The sequence below is a fragment of the Alexandromys fortis genome, unplaced genomic scaffold, assembly GCF_014885135.2.
Source record: "Alexandromys fortis isolate MF-2015 unplaced genomic scaffold, M_Fortis_MF-2015_v1.1 scaffold_6, whole genome shotgun sequence".
In the NCBI taxonomy this organism is placed as follows: Eukaryota; Metazoa; Chordata; class Mammalia; order Rodentia; family Cricetidae; genus Alexandromys; species Alexandromys fortis.
The window spans coordinates 24,550,978-24,568,777 of NW_026067902.1; the positions used below are offsets into that span (position 1 = coordinate 24,550,978).

Genomic DNA, 17,800 nt, shown 5'->3' on the forward strand with positions numbered 1-17,800 from the left:
GTGTTGACACCATGGTCTAGAGGGTAAGTGATAGATCATTTCCTGGTATTAAGAAAAAACAAAACTTACATCCAGGAAGTATTTTATTTCCCAAGGCTGTTATTATTAAAAATGAATTTTTCAAAAACAATAGTACATCATGTTCATGAATATCATCAATCAGTATTTTTAAATTTTTTTTAAATTTTAATTTTTTAATTTTTTTAGTTCTTTATGTGTACATTGACATTCTCTTCTTTTCTTTTTATTTTTTTAAAGAAAACAAGCTATCATCTTTTTTCATTATATATACCAATCCAAGTTCCCACGCCCTCCCCTCTTCCCATTCCCTCCACTCACCCCTCCCTCCACAGAGAGGGTAAACACATTCTTTGTGGAAGGTCCAAGGCCCTCCCTACCTGAGCAAAGTATCCCTCCAAAGAGAATAGGTTCCCAAAAAGCCAGTACATGCAGTAGGGATAAATCCTGGTGCCACTGCCAGTGGCCCCTCAGCCATGCAACTGTCAGCCACATTCAGAGGGACTAGTTTGGTCCTATGCTTGTTCCTTCCCTGTCCAGCTGGAATTGGTGCCCCATCATGGTCCTGATCTCTTTGCTCATATTCTCACTCCTCCCACTCTTCAACTGGACTTTGGGACCTCAGTCCAGTGCTTTGATGCAGGTCTCTGCCTCTGTTTCCATCAGTTGCTGGATGAAGGTTCTATGGTGATATTTAAGATATTCATCAGTCTGACTACAGGGCAAGGCCAGTTTGGGCACCCTCTCCTCTACTGCTTAAGGTCTTAGCTGAGGTCATCCTTGTGGATTCCTGGGAATTTCTCTAGTGTCAGGTTTCTTGCTAGCCCCATGATGTCTCCCTCAATCAAGATACCTGTTTCCTTCCTCTCATCTCTGTCCTTCCTCCATCTCGACTATCCCGCTCCCTCAAGTTCTCCTCCTCCCCTTATCCCTCTTCCACCCCCATGCTCCCAATTTTGTCAAGCAATCTTGTCTATTTCGACTTTCCAGGTAGATCTATGTATGTTTTTCTTAAGGTTCACCAGAGGCAGCCTACTGAATGTCATTGACATTTTCATGTCAAAGTTAATGCTCTTTCTAAGCCAATATAATATATAATCACCTTTTAAGATTATGAAAAGACATACATGGACAGTGAAAAGAAATACTTTTTCTTTGCTATATATATTTTCCACTTCAAAGTTGGCTATATACACCATATGTGGGTATGTACATATTATATGCATATTTTATAATGTATATTATATGTGTATATACTATATATGTGTGTGTATATATATATATGATGTGTCTATGTTTATTCCTGAGAATTCTTACAAGTTTGATATATAATGATACTGAGGAAAGTGGAACAAACCAGATATAAAACTGCCTTCTATTAAAAAGAAAACTACCTTCGATTTGATTTCTAAAAACATTATAGTTATTAAGACTGGAAAGAGGGCTCATTGCTGCTCTTGGCAAAGGACCTAGGTGTAGCTCCCAGCATGTATGTGACAGAACACCATATATAACTCTAGTTCTAGATGATCTGATGCCTTCTGTCCTCTACAGACCATGGTGCACAAACATACCTGTAGGCACTCATACACATAAAATTAATTTAAAGCTATAAATAATTTACACATCAGATTATTAAAATACACTTCAGACCCAATCTAGATTTCTTCATTTTCTCATATTAGTAGAATTAAATAATGATTGCCTGCCTTGAAAAAAAATAAGTGAGATTCTTATTCTGAATCATAGTTGAGTTGCATAGAATAAGATAAATGAGTTTGTTTAAATTATTTATCAGCTGCCAGTTTTAAGAAATAGCACACAAAATGGCTGGGTAAAATTCTAACATGTTTCTCTCATGTTTAGAGCCTGTCACTATGGACAAAGTTCATTACTGTGAAAGATTCATCGAACTTATGATTGATCTAGAGGTAAGANATATATCAACATGCTATATATTCTTTAAAGGTTGAAGATCAAGCTATAGGTACATCTGAAATACTTAAAATGACCCTTGGTCTGTTTTTATTTAAAGGTTTCATGTAGACAAGGAAGTCTCAGGGTTTGATTCCTTGAGGTTTTGTGCTAACTGTCCTATTAGCATGGGTTCCTTTGCCTTTTAAAATTTAGATTTTTAAAGATTTCATATTGTTAAGCATGGGATTCTTTCAGAAAGTTCAGATATAAGTTGATGTAATTCAGAGTAATCCATTTTCTTTTCTTCTCTAATGTAGGAAATTGAAATACAATTTGTCCCCTGGTTTGAAATGAGCGTTAAAACTATTAGACTAACAACCATTCTTGAGGATTTTATCTTCTGCTAACTCTACCAGTGACTAATGTACACTCTCTCACTGTGTCACATCAGAGTAACTTTATCTCTTCAGTGATGTTCTTCACAACTTGTCAGACTGTCCATCTCAGTTTCTCATCACTGTCTCTCTTACTGTCATAAGGGAAGCAAGGACAGGAAATGGAAAAGAGCTTTGCTTTTACAGTTATATGCAATGCACACTAGAATTTCACGTAGATCTTGCTTAAAAACTTAGACAAGATAGATGATCTGTTAGATTCTTCCTGTGTCCGCTCTTATTTTTATCTTCTAAGTTGTGCCCCCATTGTTTTTAGAAGGAAAAGCATTGAGTGTTTTTTGTTTTAGTTTTGCTTTATAGCATTGATGAGGCCCTTTGTTTTGTATACCAGGTGTCTTTGGACATGCAGGAAGGTATTTGTGATGTCCACTTGGTATGAAATACTAGTAGATTTTATCTCTAGCTGCAGAGAATCAGGCAAAATGAATGCTATGCTGTTTATCTTTTCCAGGCTCTGCTCCCCACGAGGCGCTGGTTTAATACCATCCTGGATGACTCCCACCTTTTGGTTCACTGTTACCTTTCCAGTCTTGTTCACAGAGAAGGGGATGGCCATCTGTTTTCCCAGGTGAGTTCTCGTGGATCTGACACTTTGAATGTTATGATCTCTTAAGTTGATCTTTGCTTTACTATGCAGCTGGAAATACCATGCGTGAGCCCAAGCAAAATTCTAGAATATTGACTTGAATGTTGTATACATACTGAAATGCACCTATACAACCCTAGTAATTATCTAACTTGTGTTAACTCTACATTCTTTTATTATTGAACTAAATTATGGCTTTGGAAATGTAGTCTCATGTGTTCATATATTTTAATTTTATGTGAAAAGCCACTGTGGGATCTAACAGGTAAAAGGTATTAACTGCAAGTTCATGGTTGCTCTTGCCTGTGACAACAGTGACAGGCAGTTGATGGCATAGGAAAGTACTGCACCTAGTCTGCTTCATTGAGTAGGAAGGCAAATGCATTTCAGCTTATTGCTTTAGGTAGGAAGGCAGTGTGTTGGTACTTTGGATTTCCTGTCATGTCAAACGAAAGAAAACATCTAACTAATTTGTAATTATGTTTTTCTGGTGAGAGTAAATTTAAGATACAGGTTCTATGTGTGTTACATACTCTTTATCTCTTATCTTTCTAAGCACTTCTATTTCTTTTTCATTCAACAAAAATTTTGTTCAATGATTTGCCATATAAACTCTTAGTAATTGACTATAATGTGTCACAGGTTAGGACTAAAAATAGTAAATCTTTAAGTGGATGCAGCCAGAATGTGCCTTGGATGTGCTTCCATGTGCAGAAAGCAAGGCCTCTTCATCATGAGCTAAGCTGAAGAGGTGTGATGGCCGTGGAGACTCATGGGAGGCATGAGTGATATACTGCTACAGTTTGCTTTACTGTGTTGGCAATGAACACTGTTGGAAAGCAGCTTGGAGTGGAAAGTGTTGGTTTGCCTTAAACTTCCAAGTCACAGCCCATCCTTAAAATTAGGGCAATAGTGTAAGCAGGGAACCAAAGCAGAACTATGGGGGCATGCTACTTGGTGGCTTGCTTTTTGGCTCATGGTTAAGTAGCTTTCTTAAACAACTCAGACCCATCTGCCTAGAGATGGTGTCACCCACAGTTGTCCGGGCCGCCCCACATTGATTATCAGTTAAGGCAGTCCCTCACAGGCCTTGTCACAGGATGATCTAATATGCAAAATTCTTCTGGTGTATTGGGATTGCAGTTGAATTTCTCAGTAGGAGTGGACTATGTGTATGAAGTAGGCTTAATTTATTCATAAAACACATTTTATTTTCACATAAGTTAAATATGTTTGGGTATGTTCTCAAGTATTTGTTGTGTAATGCTACCTTCTGAAATTTTCAACCTCTGAAAGACATAATTTTTTATTACTTTTAATAAATAATGTATTAATTTAAATGAATTCTTCCAGCTTTTAGAGATGCTGAAGTTCTATACTGGCTTTGAAATTAATGACCAGACTGGAAATGCTCTGACAGAGAATGAGATGACCACAATTCACTATGACAGAATTACATCTCTTCAGGTAAATAAAATGCAGTATACCTTTTCTTTCTCTCTTTTATTTTTTAATTGATTTTTATAGAGCTCTACATTTTTCTCTGCTTCTCTCCTTGCCTCTCCCCTCCCCGCAAATTCTACTGTGTTTAAATATGCTTACAATAAACCTCCTGGGGTTACACTTTCTACAAGTTTGGTCCAAACTGACTAAGTCAGGTTGAACCAAGTTTTTATTCTCGTCTCTTCGAGGTTTGTTTCCCTGCCTGCCATGATGCTTGCAGGGAGACACACACACCCGCACATATAGCAAGGTGAATTATAGTTGGGCAGTGGTGGCACACAACTTTAATTTCAGCACTTGGGAGGCAGAGGCAGCCGGATCTCTGTGAGTTCAAGGCCAGCCTGGTCTACAGAGCTAGTTTCAGGATAGCTAGGGCTGTTCCACGGAGAAACCCTGTCCCCCCCAAAAAAACAAAAATAAATAAATAATGAAATCTAAAAAAAAAAAACCAAGGTAAATTATTATACATATTTTTACTTTTAGATATCATTTTCATATATCTTATTTATATACTTATGCTTTATAAATATTTTTACAATAAATACATGTCATAGGAGTGAAATTTATCAGTATAGCTCGAATAGGTCCCAAAAGTCCCTCTGTTTTCTGTCACTCTATTTATTCATTTGTTCACCGATTATTATTTCTGAGAAGTAGTCATGTTATGTAGTCCAGTCTGGCCTGAACTTTGAATCCTCTTACCTTAGCCTCTGAGTGCTGGGACTGCACCACACCAGCACACCAGTTACTTGTCATGCTGCTCTGGGTCGGCCGTCTACAGCAACTTAAAGAAAGAAGGGACAGCTCATCAGGACAGGGGAGGCTCACTCAGTGTCAGGAGTGTGAGGCAGGAATCACATTGCATCTGCAGTGAGAAAGCAGAGGTGATGGCTGATCCCCACCGCCCCCCTTTTGTTTTTATTGGTTTTGGTTTTGGTTTTGAAGACAGGGTTTTTCTGTAGCTTTGGAGCTGGTCCTGAAATTCGCTCTTGTAGCCCAGGCTGCCTTCGAACTCACAGAGATCTGCCTCCTGAGTGCTGGGATTAGAGACAAGGCGTGCACTACCACTGCCAGGCTCATTTTCTCCTTTTTATGCAGTCCAGGACCCCAGCCCGTGGGATGGTGCTGCATATTTGTGGTCTCCCCACCTCTGCTAAAGTAATCTGGACAGTCTCTCATAGACACATCCAGAATTTATTTCCCTGATCATTTCGGACCCCACCAAGTTGACATTCTAGATTAATCCTCACGCCTGGCCTGTCAATTTAGAGTGTGTCTCTGAAGAATAACAGTGTCATGCCTAATTCACACTCTCTTTCATAGTCAGTCCTAACCTCTCACCGGCTATGGACCTTTCCTAAACACTGGGTGGGTGACATGGAGCACTAAGGTGCCACGTCTTTTTGGAAAAAGAGTGAGCGCAGGCATCTCTTTCCGCCTTCTGCAGAGCAATAGTGCTTTTGTCCTCTTTCCTCTGCGCTTTGAGTGACTGAAGCCGCTGTGTAAATGTCTGACTCATGCTTTTCTTGGTGTAGGCCCCTTCCTCTCAGGCTTGATTTGGGTCACTTTGCAGTTGTCTAGCAATTTCATGGCAAGCCTACCTCTACCTTTGGTGGCCTTCTGTGCCATCCACCCTGATAGAAGGACTTCTAGTTCTTTTCTATAACACAGAGGCATGATCTAAGAGAAAGACTGTTACTTCAGTCTGTCAGATCCTCACAGTGTGCCTGCCTTGTCCTTTACTCCAGATTGGTCTGGATGCCCCTTGCCAGGTCTTATCTTCCCAGAGATCAATCAGTCAAGCATGCTGTATTTTCCACTTCTCCTTGGGTTAATCTCCAGTACAGTATCCCTAGGGCTTGTTTTTAGGGCTAGTTCTTGGTCATAAAATATTAGAGTTCACTGCAAAGGAAGCTAACATGCATGCCATTTTCATGTCAACTGTGGTGGGGTCACAGAAAGCTAGGGGTGTCACTGTGGTGGAGTGCTTCCTTGGCATGCACTCCCTGCAGTGGTGGAGAGGGAGCACAAACCTCAGATACTGTTGTTTTCCTGCTAGAACAATTGATGCTTTCCCTATTGTTTAATGAGGCAGGGATCACATAGAAGATAAACATAAGATGTAGTGAGTATTTATTACTTACCGAAATCACAAATCAAGTGAATGTAATAGATATCTCCATAGTATTCATAAACACTAAAGTCATACATTTTTCCAAAATATTTCACATACTAAGACAAAAAGCAAGCCTCAACAAATACAAGAGAATGAAATAACACATGTGTTTTATCTAACCATAAGGGGATATCAACAGCAAGAGAAATGAAAGTACACAAACCCATGGAGTTTGAACAACATGCAATCCCCCATATGGCCTAGGAATCCCAGGTGGTTGTGTTGATGCACAGGCGTTGACTGTTGACGGTTGGCTTTTCTAGAGAGCTGCTTTTGCGCACTTCCCCGAACTCTATGACTTCGCCCTTTCCAATGTGGCAGAAGTAGATGCCCGGGATTCCTTGGTCAAGTTCTTTGGGCCTCTCAGGTAAGACGACATGAAAAGAACAGCATTCTTCCTTAGAACATGGCTGTTGGGATTTTCTTTTCCCTGTTGCTTTTATTCCTTTTCTACTGCCTTAGGCTGTGTGGTGGCCCCTGGTTAACCTCACAACTGTTGCTTACTTACCTCTAGCTGTTAGGAAAGAGTCATTTAAACATAACTAACCATCTTTTCCTTGGGAAGGGGTGAAAATATTTTTAATAACTTAGGCCATTGTTCTTTGAGCAGAGCATTAAGCTGGCTAGCTATAAACAGAATATAACAGAAACCAGTAAAGCTTCATGTTTGATATTAACGGTATGACGTAGGAAAATCTTGTGGTTTTAAGATATGTAACATCAATAATACTATCTAGCACATATCCACTACTCTATTTTTTGGAAGATAATAGTTACTAGCTTATTTACTTCTTATTTCCTGTATATTTAAAACAGTCAGGGATCTTGTAGGTATTTCAGGCATGCTAGTAGTGTTCCCCATTGTACTACTTCTTGGTTGCTTTGCTGTTGAATATCAGTACATTACCTAGCCAATGTAAAAAGCTAGACCATTTATTTGACCTGGAAAACAAAAATGAAAATAGATTAGCAGTTTAAGGGGGTTTGGAATGAAAAAGAGAGGCTTGATATAAAAGACATAAGAAAAAATTTTGGGTTGATAAAAGAAAAATGCTGTTAATAAAAGACAAATAAGGATAATTTATCTTTTTTCACGTAAAAAAAATTACATGTAAAATACATACTTTGAATTTTGTCACATACTTCTTTAAAATGTCTAAGAGTCCAGTGTTGGTAACTTTTTCAGTAGAAATGTTTTCTATTTCGTCAAGGTCGTTCTTAAGTGTAACTGACTTTAGATAGTCCCCGTGGGAGCAAGGAGGCACTACATCCAAGAGCTAGCTGGACTCTGGCCCAAGCAAAAAGTGGTGTCCTTGCAGAGTCCTTCAGTGGTTTTCAGGTCCCCAGAAAATACTTCAGAAGTTTTAACTCCTGTTTTTTAGTTTTTGTCGTTGTTGTTTGTTTTTGTTTGTCTTTTTTCATGCCTATGGCCTGGGGTTATGTTTACTTTTTAAGATAAGAGCAGGAAAATGGGAGGGATGGTGGTGTTTAATCCCTGTGGCAGAGGCAGGTGGAGTTTGAGACCGTCCTGGTCTATAAGAGCTAGTTTCAGAACAGGCTCTGAAACTACAGAGAAACCCTGTCTTGGAAAACCAAAAAAAAAAAAGGAAGGGTGTGAGGGAGAGAGGGAGGGAGGGAGGGAGGGAGGGAGGGAGGGAGGGAGGGAGGGAGGGAAGAAGAAGGAAGGAAGGAAGGAAGGAAGGAAGGAAGGAAGGAAGGAAGGAAGGAAGGGGAAAGGAAGAGAAAAAGGAAAGAAAAGGAAAGGAAGAAAAAGAAAAGAAAAGAAAAACTGTTTCCAAAGTAAAGTTAATTGATCTGAATAAACTATTCTCCATTCTGCAGTTCAAACACACTCCACCAGGTGGCATCATACCTCTGCCTCTTGCCAACGCTTCCTAAAAATGAAGACACAACTTTTGAAAAAGAATTTCTTCTAGAATTGCTGGTAAATATTAATGTTCTCAGTATTTCTCCCATGGCTTTTACTGCCTTTTTGAATCCCTCATAGAAATATAAACAGTATTGACGTCTGCATACAGATTCAGTAATTTACCTTGACCTTAACTTACTTGAATTATTTGATTTATCTGTCTATCTTTATTTATCTCTCTACCTACCTACCTACCTACATACCTATCTACCTATTTTGGTCAGACTTGTTTTTCATTTCTTTAATTTCATTTTTCATGCCTTCAAGCTCCCTTATGGCAGAAATTCATTATATCACAGATGAGCCTCTGTGTTACTGGACTGATACTCTGGGGGTACAGAGTTAAGAGACCATGGCTAAACACAGGGCTTGTGGATGACTATGCTCATGTGGTTATTGAAAAGGTGATTATTCAAACGTAATGTATTCAAATATTAGGTAATGTTGATAATATAAACTTAATAATTTAGAAGTATAGTTAATTATCCCTAAGTAACTTAAGAATTATGAGCATTTTTCAGTTAGTTTTGGTGATGAGGGGCTTTAATTTTTAAACTTACATTTTTTTCTAGTTTTGTGTTGCGTTATAGAAACATAGTTTTTGTTGGAGCAGGGACTAATATGCTATTGTTGCTGGTTTTTTTTTTTTTTTGAGTTTGTATTGTTTAACTTCATAAATGTACAATTCCACAGTGGTTAAAGTTAAGGAGTGAAGAACTTATCTGCTTGGCCTTCCCCTATTACTCAGAATTCTGCACTTACACCCTTCTAAAGTATTCATATATGTGTGTGTTTGTATGTTTTTATATATACATATATATACATATGTGTATGTGTATATATATGGCTTAATTATCTGAGTAACAGTGGACTACATTTTATTGCTACAATTTAGAACTTCTGTAAGTCAAAATGCAAGTCAAGCATGTAGCTCAATGATAAAGTGCTTATACAATATTTTCAATGCTATATATACATTGGTCTCCAGTACCAAAGGAGCAAAGATTCAAGTACTTCCAGGATTTAAAAAAAAAATATGATTTTCATTTCACTTTCTTTGGGAATTTAGTTCACTTTGCAGTGTATGGATACCTTTTCCCTTCAGTACAGCATTTTCTGGAACAGATGACTATTTAGCAATGTTGCAGCTACTGGCTCTTTAAGTTGTTGACAGTTTTCACCTTTACAGATACTGCTGCAGAGTGTGTGTACACCCATATGTGGACATTTAATCAGAACCAGAAGCTGGTAATCTGATGTGTTTATCTACATTGAGAAAGAGGCTGCCTGGTTATCCTCCAAAATGTGTAGATTGCCACTCACAGTCCGATGAGCGTGTCTACCTCCTTCTTACCAGCCTTGATCTGACCAGTTTTCTTATTTTTTCTAGGGTGGAAAGGGGAGGATTTAAAATGGTTGTTTTAGGTTTTGTTTTGTTTGTATTTTTTCTTTACTATTTTAAGATTGATTGGCTTTTCATCTATTTCGGACATTTGTGTCTAAGCAATAAATAAATAAATATGCATGTATTTTTGATTTTTCTTACACATATTGAACCATACTAGATGTACCACTCTGTGATTTATTTTCCAAGCTTATATTTTTAATACATGAGCTAGAACATAACCCTCCACTGTTGAAAGATGAATTGGGGAGTAGAGACCAGAAACTATTTGTTAACAGGTGTTTAAAGCTTGGTGACAGGTGTTTGAGTGTCATTTAGGGACAAAGCCTCGGGGAGCATTTTAAATTAGTTCTAGTATGGAAGATGCCTTTTATCTTGCATGTTTACTCTGTGAAGTGTGTCTTAGATTGCTATCTCTGTCTGTCCTCCTACAAGTCACTTGTCACTGTCTGTAACTGCAAATGCTTCCTAAAAATTCCCTGAGCTCTTTCCTGATGATGTAAAATCTCTTTTGAGTCAGGCTGTTGGTACCAATACTAAAAGTTTTTATGAACAAAAGAAATACAGACCCTTCCCAGGGATCTTTCTCATAGAAAACTGAGTGTCATTTTGGCATTGTTAATTAGAAAGCAGGCATGTTTGTGTGTGAGAAGCACAGCTATGGTATTAAGCATATGTAGAGATCACTACTGAAGGGGAGGTGCAGCTTACCCTATCGTTTTACAGTGAGAAGATTCAGACTAGGGGATTTATAAAATTTCTCAGGTTATATGAGATTCTTAGTAGAAACATGAAAATTAAATCCAGGATTCAGAATTTTTGTTTGGGATGTTTGTTTGGTTTTTATATATGCTACAGTTCTGAAACTCTTGGCATGTACCACCGAGTTTGATATGGTTTATAGTATTCCATTTCATTTGCATAGACCCCTGATAGACCATGACGCTTCATTTGTTTTACTAAGAAACAGCTAAGATTAAGAAGCTTATAGTAACTTCCTTATAAGTGGAGGAGCTGAGATTGGCGCTAGTGCATTTGATTGACGCCTCCTTATTCTGTGATTTATGGGGGAAAACAGGGAGAGAAAAATGAAGTCTCGTTGAAGTGTCTCAGTGAGAGAAAGGCAGGAGTTTCTCCACCCGTGCATACGGCGCGCCTGTCCCGGTTGCTCTGGGTAAACCCTGGTGTCGCTCATGTTCTGCACAAACTGTTCCTTCCTGCAGGTGTCTCGCCATGAACGCCGTATCTCTCAGATTCAGCAGCTGAATCAGATGCCTTTGTACCCAACCGAGAAGATTATATGGGATGAAAACATTGTCCCAACTGAGTACTATTCTGGGGAAGGTAGGTAAAGGAACGCAAGTGAAGGATACAGAGCGTCAGATGTGACGTGAACTTAATTTCTTCATCTATGGCTGAAATGCACGCCAACTCCTCTGTACATGGGCTACTTTTCTGTGTTCTGAAGTTAATATTAGAAGCTAGAAAGAATGAGAACTTTGAATGCTTAGGATAAGGATTTGTATTCAATGTAACTAGGCCCTAAGATATGTTACCCTATATAAAATATGGTTATTAAACCACAAGGCTGTTTTTAAGGAGGCTTAAGAATGCAGAAAGTACAGTTTTCACTGTGTCACTGTTTAGTAGACTTGCCTTTCAAACGCTCTCGTAGAGGATTTTTAAAGTTCTTTGTGAAGGCTTGTAATGACTGTCAATAAACTACATAACAGCAGTTGGTAACAAATGTTTGGGGTTCTTAATTTTTATTTTTGTTCTTAATATTTTGAGCCAAGGTATCACACTATGCAAACTAACCTGAAATATGCCTTAAAGCTGGTCTTGAACTTCTGTCTCTTTAATCTCCCAAGTGTATATACTACCTTTTGAGCCTGTAGTTTTGTTTCAAAACTTCCCGTTAATATACTAAAGCAGAGAATATGGCCTAAATGTACTAGTGATATTATACTAGTGATGACCCTAAAGTAGTCACAATTATTTCAGTGGCTGCTATTCCAAAGATTTCCTGAAATTTCTGAAATCTACCCTCAGAAAGTGTGTGCAATTAGAAATAATTATATTAAACAATATAAGCCAGTGCCAGGTGGTAGTGGCAGTGCACACCTTTAATCTCAGCACTCAGGGAGGCAGAGACAAGTGGATCTCTGAGTTCAAGGTGAGTTTGTTCTAGAATAGCCAGAGCTACACAGAGAGACCCTGTCTCGAACCCCTGTCCTCCCCCCAAAAAAAAACATAAGCCACAATCAGAAAGACAAGCACAGCTTGTTCTTTTCTATATAGAGAACATAGAAATTACATTATATGTAGGTGTGTGTGTGTGTGTGTGTGTGTGTATGTGTGTGTGTAGGACAAGACACTAGAGCAGGGATCATGAGACAGGAAGAAGAGATATTAAGGAAAGTGGGAAGTAGAATAATGGAATCTGTAAGGAATCTTTCACTGTCCCGCCAGCCAGCTCCCAAATAATAACATGAAGACTTCCTATTAATTATGAAATCTCAGCCTATAGCTTAGTCTTCTTCCTAACTAGCTCATAACTTAATTTAGCCCATTTATATAAATCTACATTTAATCATGTGTATTGTCTTCCATATTGCATCTCCTGTTTCCCATTTGTGTCTCCTGGTGTCTCTTGTGTGCCTAGATTTTCCTCCTCTCCCTTTTTCTCACTGGAAAGCCTACCTATACTTCCTGCCTAGCTATTAGCCATTCAGCTTTTTATTATACCAATCACAGCAGTACATCTTCACACAGTATACAAGTATCCCACAACATTTCCCCCTTTTTGTCTAAATAAAAAGGAAAGCTTTTAACTCTCATATAGTGAAGCTATGTCTTATGTAAGTTTCTTTTTTGAATTTGATAACAAGGAAAATGGTAACTATAACCCATCTGGTCTTCCACCCCATCAAAGACTGAGAAGGCTATATTACTTAAGTAAACAGGAAGTGCAGAGCAGACAACTTCCAAAACCTTAGAAATGACAGAAACTGTCACCCAAGGTTCCTCTGAAATATTGAGCATCCATCTTTGGCCCATAAGTCTGGAATATCTTAGAGATTTTTCTTTGAAGCAGGAATTTTGAAGGACTGACCTACCTTGTCTTGGCAAAGTTTGGCAATTGCTTTCTTGCTTTCTTTTGTGTCCTGCTTGTCCAGTTTAAAGAGCATACTGTCAGCAGTTGAGGCAAGAGCAGTTTCTTGCCCAAATGGCTAGCTCTGCCACAAGAAAAGCAAACTACATTATAGAACTTCTTTGCTCCCCATCATCTTTTTTGAAGTAAATTGGTGCTGTCAGGAATAGACATGTCCCATTGTAATGAAAAGCCTTATGTTATTAAACTTTTAAATGCCATATTCTATAGGTCTCTGAAGTGTTTGAAAGCCATCTATCAATTTAAAGTACATCTCTGTTGGCCTTGAAAACATACCTAACATGACTATAAGTTTAATCATTGTAGATGACTACTAACCTGTCTTTTTTTATTATCCTAAATAGCTTGCAAGGGTTAAAACTTCACATGTTTTTAAATGATCTGCATAGGTACAATACCTTAAACAAAAATGGAAACATATATGCAGAATAACCTTAAATTTGAATCAGTATACAAAAATTGATACCAGCATAAAATATTTGGGACTCATAGTTATTCAAAAGTAGATTCAATAATCCACCCCTTTATCCCATCATTTCTATACTGTATCCCCACTTTTCCCCTTCAGATTGAGGTCTTTGACTTAATCTCCTTTTTTCAGCTTTTTTTATTTTTGATCTTGACCAATAACAACTTGTAACCAACCCCCCTAAACAGTGACAAACATCCATAACCCACTGAATGACCAAAAACCACCCATCCCACCTCCTAGGAATGTGGGCATCATGTTCTGTAGACTGCTTCCTGCTGCCTGGGGGTGACCCTGAGACTATTGGGATAATGGTCAAGTGAGAGAGCTAGTTGTTGTCCAGTCTTGTGATGGGAAAGTGTTAAGACTTATTTGAAGTTCTAGCTGGATAGTCTGTGAGGCTGGGCCATCTCAGCTAGCAACTTTGAAGTTGCTCTGGATGCAAAATTTTGGGGAACTAACAGGCTTTCTTAGAAGCTGGATCACCTGGGCTGCTTGTCTTATTTTGGTGTCTGGTCCTTTTTTTCTGAAAACATAGAAACTTTTAAAGGTAACATACATGTCTGTATTCACAAAAGTATGGAATGTGTGATTTATACAAGTCAGCTAAAGATGGCTTTTTGTTTTATGTTGAGCAGATAAAAGGCATCTGTCAACTTTTTTAAGTCCACTTGGATTATATAACCAAACTGTAACATAAATTTCTGTCCACCCATCTGAAAGGATGTCATGTGTAAGTCCTAAGGGCTCTATCACCAACAAGATTTATCATGTCTTATCCAGTCTCAGGGCTCTTCCCATGTCAAGGGATTAGCTTCTACATTACCTGTCTTGTAGTCTTTTTTGACTTTCCCCTCATGTCTGTAGCCAAGATCCTCAGGAGGTCTCCCCTGGTCAAATATGATCTTGATTAACTTTAAATGAATTCATAGCTTTTCATTTCCTGTGGAAACAAAAGCAGAGCCCCTCCCCCAATGCAACATATTGTCTAACTTCCAATTTGAAGCCAAGCCATCCCTAAAGTATATAGGCTGGTTTAATTTAGCAGTCCTTTCCACAATTTAATGTCTCTCAGCAACTGTCGTTCTCTGTTCATTAACATTCAAAAAATTCACAGTCAACAAAACACCATACAGGATCCAGATGCCCAATTTCCCATCTTTATGTAGCTTTTTAAAATACATTATTTTACTCTCTCTTTAAAGACTTTATTATTTTTGAACTATTTTTTTCTATAACTGTCTATATCCATTTTCTTTCTTCAGCTTCTAAGCATGTTTAAACATACTGTACTTTTATAGAGGTTTTTTTTGTGTCTGGACCTGGCTTTACTAAGCATCTGTAGCATTCTCTGACCACATGAGACAAATCTTAAACTGTCATGTCACTTGCCACATGGCTCAGCTTAGCACATTGCTCTGGGGGCTGACTCCAACCCATAGGCAGAAGTGGAGAGCCGTGTCTCTATGTATTGCAAGTAGCCTGAGAGACTGGGACTAGGAATCCTTATCTGGTTCCTTGTTTGTGTGTTGGGAACTTTTTAAGCATTCTCAGGTCCTATTTGGAAATACATGCCTTCACATTGGACACCATATGTAACAGGCCAGCTTCCAAACAATGACATGGAGACTTAATATGAAAGTTCAACCTGTAGCTTAGGTTTGTTCCTAACTAGCTCTTATAACTTAAATTAACCCTTTTATATTAATCTGTGTTCCATCATGTGGTGTTACTTCTCTTCCATCTTGCACCTCCTATTTCCTCTCTGTGTCTCCTGGCATCTCTTACACACCCATATTCTCCTCCATTTTTTTCTCCAGAAATCCTGCCTATACCTCCTGGCTACCTATTGGCTTTTTATTATATTAATCACAGAAAAGCACCTTCACACAGTATACAAATACTCTAAAACAGGAATCCATTTAATAATAAAGTAGAGGCTGGACTAATTAGGGAAGGGCTACTAGGGGGACAGAGCCAGGAGACCAGATGAGAGCAAGGTGCCACACATATAGACAAGGATGCTCAAAGGAACCTATTCCCTTCTGTGTAGCCATTTTTAATTCAATGGAGGTTACAAGGTGTTAACTTTTGTTTTTGTTTTGTTTTAAATGAGACACCTTTCTTTCAACCTGTGCCTAAGAGAGAGATGCTGAGTCAGATTGCAAGTCAGTATCTACTAATAAAAACGATATGAGTATTTTGCACATCATTTCTTTCAGTTCTTTTATTACTGTTTGTACTGTAAATAATGATTTCAAAAACGTGATTTGTATGTTAAATGTATTGTGGCTTTAAGGATTACTTTGATAATGCTGTGGAGTACTTGATCTCTAAATAAGGGTAAGACTTCATTCACTGACAGAGAAGAGAAGGGATGGAATAACACATAGACAGCGCCTTGACCCTTAAAGTCTACCCAAAGGAATGCTCGGGGTTCTCTTTAGGCAAAGTGACATCATCATAATTAAATTTGCATAGTAACCTATCACATTGTGAGTTTATGCTAATGTTACACACTTCAGGACTTGAAGGGGAAGGAGCTTTCTAGTGTTGTGTCTCAGCGAACATTTAAGAAGCACAGTTTGTGTGTGAAATACTGATGTAGATTACTCTTATGAATAGTTGTACCTGTGCCTTCAGTTTTCAAAAGGCAGCCTGTGCTAGTCTAGCCTTAGTGTCTGCGCAGATGGAAGTGTGAGGACATGCCTGTGTTTCACGTCATCAGCAGCTGCTTCCCTAGTAGCTGGTATGGTTTTTGTGTTTAGATCAGATGGCTGATTCAAAGAATAATGATCACCAATGATGTTTTCTTTTTCAGGCTGTCTTGCTCTCCCCAAATTGAATTTGCAGTTTCTAACTCTACATGACTACCTCCTGAGGAACTTTAATCTCTTCCGCTTGGAGTCGACTTACGAAATTAGACAAGACATCGAGGACAGTGTCAGCAGAATGAAGCCATGGTCAGTAAATTGATGCCATTTATAATGAAGAAATGTCTACAGCAAAATGATACGCCGTGTTAAGAAAATCAGTGCGTTTAGTAATATGAAGTTACCTGTCAAAGATAATCACGAATTGAGAATTTTTAAAATGTGAATTTACTTCTGAGGTATTAAAATGTGAACTATGTGTCTAAGCACCTGGAGGTATGGCTGGAGAACTGGGGAGAAGGGAGGAGAGGTCATTTTAGTTAGGGAGGGGGAGGAGTGTAGACAAGATTCGCTTAGATGGGTAGTAGCAGGGTAAAGAGGGGAGGGTGTGTACTGGCCAGCAGTCCTGTACAGGGCAGAGACACTCTTAGTCTTGGGTGGAGTTTACAGGAAAGGAGATTTCCTCTTCCACAGTTGCTCCCAGACTGTAGTGGGAAGTGTGAGTCGGTGCCCAGAGGAAGTGTTTGAGAACATTCTGAGAAGCACGTTGGAATTAACCTGGTAGGGTTCACCCACAGGTCTATTTACACGGGGATTTCTTCTGTTTCTATCTTTGACTTTATCTGGAGAGTTTCTTTAAGAAAAGCCTTTGTTCCAGCCGTGGTAGACAGCGTTGCATTGCATTATGAGATTGGTGAAGGTTAGTTTTGGAATTTTACCCTAGAGATTTGGGGTATTCCTTCACTGTTTATAGTCAATGGTTATAAATCACATATATTAAAAGTATGTTTTTGCTTATTAATAAAATTGAGTCATGAAGTGAATCTTCATTACCTTTCAGGCACAGTAGGTACACACATGCAGTGTTGCTGACTTTGTGTGGAAAACTTAATGGTTGCTGGACTGTGAACCTCCTTAGGTATCTTCCAGCCTTCTCCCTTTTCCTCACCATAGAAAGTGGCCACAGGCACTGTGATTATGATCTATTTTTTCACATCCATATTTTATTTTATACACAGTTCTAGTTTTTTAATTATTATGTGAGAAGTTATTCTGGATAAGACTATAAAACCTAACACAAGTATTTTTGACTTAATAATCAGTTGAGTCAGTAAGTAGGCTAGGATTATGAAATTTGTATATCCACTGGCTGCTCTTCCCTGCCCACAGCTTTGCTGAAATTATTGCCCATTGTTCAGACCCTGTGGGGACACTTGATGCAGAAATTCCTTTACAATTTATGGTTACCTTGCATTTATATGCCTAGATTCGGAGCCTAATTTTGGCCATTTT

General features: G+C 38.5%; 1 protein-coding gene across 2 annotated transcripts in view; it reads left to right on the forward strand.

Annotated features, from left to right (window-relative positions):
- Aqr (aquarius intron-binding spliceosomal factor) overlaps positions 1-17,800 on the forward strand; it is a 77,544-nt gene that overhangs the window by 21,461 nt on the left and 38,283 nt on the right. For both annotated transcript variants that reach the window (XM_050132668.1, XM_050132672.1), the window contains 7 exons: positions 1,885-1,949; positions 2,842-2,958; positions 4,330-4,443; positions 6,919-7,022; positions 8,498-8,600; positions 11,214-11,334; positions 16,456-16,597. In XM_050132668.1, the coding sequence (XP_049988625.1) occupies positions 1,885-1,949; positions 2,842-2,958; positions 4,330-4,443; positions 6,919-7,022; positions 8,498-8,600; positions 11,214-11,334; positions 16,456-16,597 (766 nt within the window). The remainder of the gene's footprint in view (positions 1-1,884; positions 1,950-2,841; positions 2,959-4,329; positions 4,444-6,918; positions 7,023-8,497; positions 8,601-11,213; positions 11,335-16,455; positions 16,598-17,800) is intronic.